The 8,845-nt window shown below is 44.5% G+C and overlaps 1 protein-coding gene across 2 annotated transcripts; it reads right to left on the bottom strand.

Annotated features, from left to right (window-relative positions):
- Positions 1–5,712: 5,712 nt before the first annotated feature.
- Positions 5,713–8,806, bottom strand: TMEM53 (transmembrane protein 53). 2 transcript variants are annotated; one of them, XM_075616193.1, is made up of 3 exons: positions 8,648–8,806; positions 7,237–7,340; positions 5,713–6,468 (listed from the first exon to the last, which is right to left on the bottom strand). In XM_075616193.1, exons 1-3 carry the CDS (start codon positions 8,703–8,705, stop codon positions 5,770–5,772), a joined length of 861 nt encoding a protein of 286 aa, XP_075472308.1. In that variant the 5' UTR covers positions 8,706–8,806; the 3' UTR covers positions 5,713–5,769. The 2 variants fall into 2 exon arrangements, with proteins under 2 accessions (XP_075472308.1, XP_075472307.1); XM_075616192.1 differs by having other exon boundaries at positions 8,633–8,787.
- Positions 8,807–8,845: the final 39 nt, after the last annotated feature.

Here is an 8,845-nt window from a genome sequence, read left to right as displayed (position 1 = left end):
AGGGGCAGTGCCTTAGCAAATGCTTGTTAAAATAGAATACAAGAAAATTGGTCTTTCAAAGTTGTTTTTTTTAAAACAGAAAATGCTAAAAGTATTATTTCTTACTACAGAACTGATTTATTAAAAAAAACACACATGCAGGATATAGACTGAACTGCAGCTTTTTAAAGCCGGCTACAGAAATCAAGAGATGCTTTAAAAGTCATTAACAACAGCATTAAGAGTAGAATAAAAACAAAAAAATGTCACTATTATCTAATACTACAGAACTGATTTTTTAATCATATAAGATTTCACGTTTTGCTGCTTTAAAAACTGGGAAACCATCAAAATTCCACATTAAAATTGCCGAGGACAAAATGCTGTTATGTGCTGCCCTCTATTGGTTGTTTGGTAAAGCAGGACGTGCTGCCCTCTATTGGTTGTTTGGTAAAGCAGGACGTGCTGCCCTCTATTGGTTGTTTGGTAAAGCAGGACGTGCTGCCCTCTATTGGTTGTTTGGTAAAGCAGGACGTGCTGCCCTCTATTGGTTATTTAGTACGGCAGGACGTGCTGCCTTTAATGGTTATTTGGTAAGGCAGGACGTGCTGCTCTCTATTGGTTATTTAGTACGGCAGGACGTGCTGCCTTTAATGGTTATTTGGTAAGGCAGGACGTGCTGCTCTCTATTGGTTATTTAGTACGGCAGGACGTGCTACCTTCTATTGGTTATTTAGTACGGCAGGACGTGCTGCCCTCTATTGGTTGTTTGGTAAAGCAGGACGTGCTGCCCTCTATTGGTTGTTTGGTAAAGCAGGACGTGCTGCCCTCTATTGGTTGTTTGGTAAAGCAGGACGTGCTGCCCTCTATTGGTTGTTTGGTAAAGCAGGACGTGCTGCCTTTAATGGTTATTTAGTAAGGCAGGACGTGCTGCCCTCTATTGGTTGTTTGGTAAAGCAGGACGTGCTGCCTTTAATGGTTATTTAGTACGGCAGGACGTGCTGCCCTCTATTGGTTGTTTAGTACGGCAGGACGTGCTGCCCTCTATTGGTTGTTTGGTAAAGCAGGACGTGCTGCCCTCTATTGGTTGTTTGGTAAGGCAGGACGTGCTGCCCTCTATTGGTTGTTTGGTAAGGCAGGATGTGCTGCCCTCTATTGGTTGTTTGGTAAAGCAGGACCTGCTGCCCTCTATTGGTTATTTAGTACGACAGGACGTGCTGCCCTCTATTGGTTATTTAGTACGGCAGGACGTGCTGCCCTCTATTGGTTATTTTTAGGCAGGACGTGCTGCCCTCTATTGGTTATTTTTAGGCAGGACGTGCTGCCCTCTATTGGTTATTTAGTAAGGCAGGACGTGCTGCCCTCTATTGGTTGTTTGGTAAAACATGCAGGTATTTCTATACTTGGTTCAGTATGTGCCTTTTGCAGACCAAGATTTACTCATGGCTGCAAAACTGGGGCAACAAAACAGCACCAAACGTATAGAACAATACGACTCCCACCAAAAGCATTTGGTATTTTTCCTTTGACAAATCTACTATAACTATTTTTCTGGAAGCCTAAAATAAATAACCCAAAGTGTGTATCTTTTGGGAAGGTTTATTTATTTATTGTATTAAAGAGTCAAAGTATGAAGGAATTGGTACTTTATAGAATACGTGAGAATGACGTTTTTACTCTGACAACATTGAACATCCATCTGCAAATGTTATTTATTTCAGTTATTGCTATATAATATATATTATAGTATACTATAATATATACTATACTGTTATTAACATGCAGTTGCCTTGGAAATACTGTGTTTACTAACAAGAATATTGAATCCCAGGCGTTAATTAAAAGCTACTGTTAATTATTTTAATTATAACTATAAAAAATACATATGAAATAGGGCTGCATGTATGTTTCCTGGTAAAGCACAGACATAAATCGTGTAGCCATTTCCCGTTGCATCCAACAGAGGGCGCTGCTTCACTTCGTAATCATGTCGTATCTAAACGACTGATGCAATCTACATTCCATGTAGGTATTGAGTACATGCAGAAGCATTACTTAATTCTCACCCATTATTCCACCAAATGCATTTTAAAAAACACTTGTCTGCAAGGTTTGAAGAAAATAAAAACTCTCATTCATTGAGATGTTACAATCCTTTTTTCTATTATGCAATCTAAAAAGATGTCCAACAGAAACACTTCCATTAACATTTGATTAAAGCAAGAGACCTGCAAATGTGAAGTGCGAGTCTCTTAATTACAGGGTTCTTGTTTCTCAAATTTAACCCATTTGCTGCCGTGGTGAATGTGTGCCTGGCCCCTCTGCTGGCAAAGAGGTCAATAGTAGTAGATTTCCTATAGTAGCTGAATGATAACTCTTTTAGGTTTCCGCTCTGTGCAATCAGATGTCACTGTCCCCTTCTTTTAATACATAGGGAATTGTACATGACAGGACTCTGAATTCACTCACATTCCATATACCTCATTCGTTCCTTTCAACACTGGAGCCCAGGAGGAATATGGATACAAATACAGAAGGTTGTGTTGTCAGACTATCAAGATGGTAATGGAGGCCTAGCCATGGAAGGGACACACTGTCCCCACTAATCCAGGGATGTGTTGTTCATTATTATTATAGCTTGCCGAGTTAAAGGAGCAAAACCAAACGGCCCCATTAATATCAGATCCGGGAACCTCCTGCTTCCCGTGATACTGCCGAAGGGGGGTGCTGCCGGTATCGTGGCAAAGTTTAAAGTTTCCACGTCACACGGGCCAATAGGAAGTTGCACCATGATGTTGCAGCTTCCTATTGGCCCAAGAGACGCAGGAGCTTGGAAAATCCGCCTTTACATAAACCCTGCTAGCGAGCGAAAGCGGCTACCGGCACCCCTTATGGCAGTAAATATCTCAGGAAGAAGGGGATCCCCCCCCCCCCCCGAGATGAAATGAAGAGGGTTCAGCTCCAGACCCCCTGCTTCAATCCCATGTAAAAAGAATAAAATAAATAAAAAAAATAAGTCGCTTGGATTACCGCTTTAAGGTCAGACTGCCAAACGAGTCATTAATAAGAACCCTATATCGCTTGATGGTTTAACTTAATCATTTATATCACTTTATTGTGTGTATCTAAAGGAAAGAAGCTACCTTCTAACAGACAGATGTAAAGATAATGGGACAAAATGGAGCTTTCAGAGGATAAATAGAAATCGCCGTGTTAGTCGAGTTTGCGATTGTGCAGAGTAAACTGACTTTTAGAGGCTAATTCTATATACTCTGAAGAGGCTGCTCGGTCTGTTTTTGGTTGAAAATCCCCATTGGTGTCAAACGGGGATTTTCAGCTAAAAAAAAAAAAAATAAAGACCCTAACTTCAGTTTCGGACAATATAGAATGATCCCCTAAATATCGAAGTAAAATGTATGCAGATATTTGCTGCTCCTGCAGCTTGTGGTATTAGCCTTAAAATAAGTGAGTTATAATTCTGCCCGATAATCATGCGTTATACTACCTACAGGACTACTTATTGCTGCGACAGTATCCCTACTTGTATGTGCTTCTGGCTATTCCTATCAGATAAACCCAGAAATTGGAGATTTTCAAGGACTAACTTTTTAGAAGCCAGAAACTACCAGATAGGGCGGGGGAGGAGATGACGCGAGAGGTAGAGAGACACGAGAGACACAGCGGTGGGAACATTGAGCCCTATGTTTTAAAATCCTGTGGGGTCTTCTGACAGAAACTCGTAGATTGCAACCTCTCAAAACAAGTGGGATTGTATACACATTTTACAAATCTAAAGAAATAGCAGCGAGCCGGCTTCAGATATTTCTGGTCAAAATATTTTCTAAGTCCCACTTTTTGCAGCCAAGTTCTGAGAATTGAACGTAGCCGTCACAGAAAACAGTTGCAGGACGTTTGGGACTAACTCCAGGTCAGGGCATTTCAGCATCTCCGGAAGAGAGCGGTGGCGTCAGGAACTTCATGCCGATTTGAGTTCCAGGAGTGTGAGGATCCGCCATCCTGGCGGCTGGAGACCGTCTCCTCACCTGAAAACACCTACCGCCACGGACACCCAGGATACGGAGTCTTACGGGCCTGTTTTGTGTCTTTGCCCCCCGCTCCGGCGTGCGCGCTCATCCAGCCTCCCCTCTGACTCACGCCCCAGTCTCCGCCTCGTCCTGGTGACGGACAGGACCGGCGTGGGAGTGACTTGCGCTCCGGTCTCTGCCCCGACCTCAGTGACGCGCACACTCGGTCCCGCCTCCGTTCCTGATCAGGCTGTATCATAGGGCACATCTGTGTGCACCAGCAGCCTATAGGATTCGGTTTCCTGGTTCCGCCCTGGCTCCCCATTGGAGGATCTCCTTTTTTAAACCCTCTTGCTCCAGACACTCATTTCTGAGCAGTCTTGTGTGACGCTGTGCCTTGCTACATTCTGTTCCTGTGTCTCCTGCCGCTGCCAGACCCTGCTACATACCTTGGACTCCGCACTTCTCTACTCCTGATCCGGATATCGACTTACCTTCCTCCAGTCTCCAATTCTGAACCTGGCTATGCACGACGACAATCCGCTACTCTCCAATCCTGACCCTGGCTACGCACACCGGCAATCCGCTACTCTCCAATCCTGACCCTGGCTACGCACACCGGCAATCCGCTACTCTCCAATCCTGACCCGGCAAGTACCCTCTACTACTCTCACATCTATACTCCTGACCTGGCTTGCACGACCAATCTACATCCTAGGCGCGCCCGCGTGGCTGTGGGTTGGCGTTTCTCAATTCCCTACCTCAGCACCGCGGTCGCGCTTCGTTTGTGGTGAGCTACGCATTACAAGGACATTTCGGGACAAGCCCTGGTCAACCTAGACTTTGTTTTATGTTCTGTTTTACCTAGGAAAGTCTAGTGTTGTAGCCAAGACCCCCAGTGTGTTTTCTTCTATATTTTGTCATCCACAGTGTGTACGTCTGTTTCAAGGTAATAAATGACAATTTGTTTTACTAACTTGTTTTGCTTAGTGAATGATCCCGGTATAAAGGTGTAAATACCTGATCTCCCGTGACAGGCTTATTTACTGGCATGTTCTTTCGTCATTCCAATAAAGCTGATTTGAGAGAGATACCGGGACACACACGAGTGAGACAAACGAGAGAAGGAGGGGGAAGAGAGAGGGGGAGGGAGAAGGTGCGAGAGAGCAAGCGCCGAAAGTGGGGTAGCGAGAGCTAGACACAGAAAGATGAGCGGAGACAGAAAGCTGGGGGGAGCGGGAAGAGACACAGAAAGCTGGGGGGAGACAGAAAGGTGGGGCGGTGGGAGAGACACACAGAAAGCTGAGGGGGGGGGGAAGGAGAGAGAGACACAGAAAGCTGGTGGGGGGGAGGGGGAGACACAGAAAGCTGGGGGGGCGAGAGACACAAAGCTGGGGGGGGGGGGAAGAGACACAGAAAGCTGGGGGGGAAGAGACAGAAAGCTGGGGGGGAGAGAGACACAGAAAGCTGGGGGGGTAGAAGGCTGGGGGGGAGAGAGACAGAAAGCTGGGGGTTGGGGGGGATACACAAAGTGGCGGGGGGGGGGGAATAGACAGAGAAAGCTGGGCGCTGGGGGGGAAAGAGACAAAACTTTCCACCTATGCAGTCCTTATGTATCCCTAAACTGGTTGAGGGTTTATAAATTAACCCAATAATAATAACAGCAAGAACATGACAAGGTAAGGGGTTAAAGAATTCAGAGGTCATATGTTTTTTTTTGTTTTTACTAGTGCTGCTAAGTTAAACTCTCGATGTGTGTCGACGCTCACAAGGACATCAGACGCTCGCTCCTGAGTGGGGATTCCACTGCCCTCCTCACACAGCTGCTTAGGAAAGTGATGCACATTTCTGAGTACCTCTGCGGGTACCTCCGGTAGTGGCAGACATGTTCTGACTTCTCAAAGTCCAAGGCATCTGTGGGTAGGCCCCGTCGCCTGCGCGCAGCTATCATGCCTTCCACGTCGAGAAAGGAGACGATAGGGTCGGCCCGGGAGTACAGATAAAGCTGCGGCCAGCGGGAGACATCCTTCTTCATGGCGTCGTAGTGATTTTCGTGCAGGAACCTTGTGAGCGGGTAGAGGAGTATTCTCAGTATGATCACCATGAGGGCAAAAGTGGCGAGAGCAAGGTAGAGCAGCAGAATGTTGGTGGTGGGTCTGAGTATAGTGTCTAGAGCTTGCACTGAGCCCCGAACATTGCGGTTCCCTGGTGCGCTGTCGAAGATGGTCCCCACAACGCGCAGCGTGCTCAGCTGACGGTGGCTGTGCAGCAGCTCCACGATATAGCGGTACAGCATGAATCCGCCGTTGCTGAACACGTGGAACACAATAGGGCTCTTCTCAATTTCATAGTCGAAGAGCAGCTCCAGGAGCTTCTTGGCCTCTCCTCGGAGAGAGCTGAGGCCGAGGGACTCCGTGATGAAAATTTTTCTCCAGGCTGCAGTATGCCTGATGACAATGCAGCCCTACGAAAAGGAGAATGTTTACAGATCGTCAGCAGAGAGACATCAGAAACCACTTCAAAAATCTATACAGGTCAATAGCTTTTTCTCGTTTCAAACTCATAACGCCTACAATGTACAGAGGTCCAACAGAACATTTTGGAAGATACTGCAGTAAGATTTTGCATCGAATGCTTGCTTAAATTGGAGGTTGGAGAAATTCGGGGGATAGGATGTAGGGAGCTTCAGAGGAGTAGGGATCCAGACAGTTTTATAGCCAGTACTTGAACACAAGACTACCCCACCTTACCCTCTGTCATCTGAAAGACATATTTTTCTCTGGACCCTTATATATTTTTCTTTTTTTTAAATATAACTTCAATTTTATTTGTTTTTCAGTATCAAAATGGTGACATTGGCTTGACAAACATTCAGGCATTGTATAATGACAATATCATACAGGTGTCCAGATTAACAATTGTTCCAAATGCTATTTCATCTAGACTGTAAATGAAAATAAAATTGAATTACTCTAAATGCATAGAACCATCTAAGAACAAAAGACAAATGAAGTAACACGGGTGAAGGGGGGGGGGGGTGTCATGGTCTGCTCCCAGGGGCTGCCCCCACTTGATAATCAATCTCTTATAAACCTCGCTGGTGCAGTAAATGGGATATATTTTTCACAAGAGTTGTGCTTTAAAAAGAATTATGTAAAACCATTTCAGATTTGATTATTTCCCTGCATGGTAATAAAAAAGCAAAGGGATTGATGCAATGGTTGGCACTCACCTGATTATGGTAGATGGTACTGTATTTAGCTAGATATTGGTCTTTACAGCCTCCCCACCCAAGCAGAATGACCACAGGCTCCCGTTCCTGGTCCCAGCGAGTGCCTGCAAAGATTACGGAGATTTGTTTGCCTTTACCGATTAGGTCTTATGACTCTTTCAAAGCGTGACGTGTGGGTTTTATGAGAAGTCATGAACACTATAAGTGACAAATAAATGATAGAGAGACATTGTTGCCCATGATCTCCTGGGGCCTCTCCAGTAATCACAGTAGCACTACTTTATGGAATAGCACTTTGACCAATAGCCAGGATTTTAAACTCTGCAAGGAAGCTCCATTACAATTAGATGTGAAGATGTTTGATCGTCTCAGAAAAGAGCTACAATTAAAGTAGTGGTACTTCAGAGCACAACCCAGTTGGTGCAATATTTAAAAGGCTTATAGAAGAACAGAAAGGGAGAAGAGTTATTTTGAAAATCTAAAATATTTGCTAAAAAATAAATAAATGAAGGATTGGTACTTCACATAACTTCGGCTACCACTGTGTTTCCTTAAGTTTACTTTCACTACTGGTGTTGTATAACCCCTTCTGTGCCAATGGGCCCTGCATGACCTGTCACTTAAAAGGTTACATTGTTTATTTATTTCTCTGTTGGTGCTATGTCCAAGAAAATATAAGCACACTGCAAGTTAGAACTATTAGATACAGGGGAGTCCAACTCCAGTCCACAAGGGCCACCCACAGGTCAGGCTTTAAGGATACCCCTGCTTCGCCACATTGATTGAGTCACCTGTGCTGAAGCATTGATATCCCTAATACCTGACCTGTTGGTGGCCCTTTAGGACTGAAGTTGACCACCCCTGTATTCGAATGACACCAATAGCTTTAAATCAGTGGCTCTCAACCTTTTTTGCATGGTAACACCTGACATCCTCATTTTAAGCCATTCTTCTTTACAACAGAACTACTCGTGGGTTTTTTTTTTGTGGGGGGGGGGGGGAGAAGAGGGGTGAGGGGGAAAGAGATCTTTTTACTTAAATTCACATTTTATTCCACATTTCTAAAAACTTTAACGTTGTATTTTTTTTAGTACCCCCCCCCCTTTCATTTTGTTTGATTTAATAAAAGCTTGTGACATATTTGACTGTGTAGTTGCGAATTATTGCTTTAAAAACAACAATAATATTATTTGTTTTATTATTATTTTAAAGCAATCATTCTCAACTAAATAGGTCTATATTATTATCATTATTATTATTATGGACCTATTTAGTTGAGAATTATTGCTTTAAAACAAATAATAATAATAAAACAATAATAATAATAATGTAGATATTAATAATAGGGCAGATAAGAATGGCTCCTATTTATTTAATGGGCCCCAGTGGCCTTCACCTCCCTCGCTTTTACCCGCTCGCAGGGAAGGCTCCGGGAACACGATGGTATAATCCAAGTCCAAATCCCCCATGTTACCCCCGCGCCGGTTCTTTTCCTCTATCTCTCTGCCCCCTCACATCATCGACGAAGCCCCCCTCGGCCCCCAGCGGAAGTCCGCTCACTGGCTCATCAGCCAATCAAAAATCAGCGCGGGCATCACCTGACCCGACC

The sequence above is a fragment of the Ascaphus truei genome, chromosome 10, assembly GCF_040206685.1.
Source record: "Ascaphus truei isolate aAscTru1 chromosome 10, aAscTru1.hap1, whole genome shotgun sequence".
Lineage (NCBI taxonomy): Eukaryota > Metazoa > Chordata > Amphibia > Anura > Ascaphidae > Ascaphus > Ascaphus truei.
The sequence above is the reverse complement of the archived record's forward strand: the minus strand, read 5'-3'. Positions and strand labels throughout refer to the sequence as shown.

Bases quoted from the DNA above. Each gene is read 5' to 3' on its own strand.
- TMEM53 (XM_075616192.1), bottom strand. From the start codon at position 8,705: ATGGGGGATTTGGACTTGGATTATACCATCGTGTTCCCGGAGCCTTCC. The intron at 7,341-8,632 runs GTGAAGGCCACT...TAATCTTTGCAG, and splicing joins AGCGGGTAAAAGCGAGGGAG to GCACTCGCTGGGACCAGGAA. The intron at 6,469-7,236 runs GTGAGTGCCAAC...TCCTTTTCGTAG, and splicing joins GTACCATCTACCATAATCAG to GGCTGCATTGTCATCAGGCA.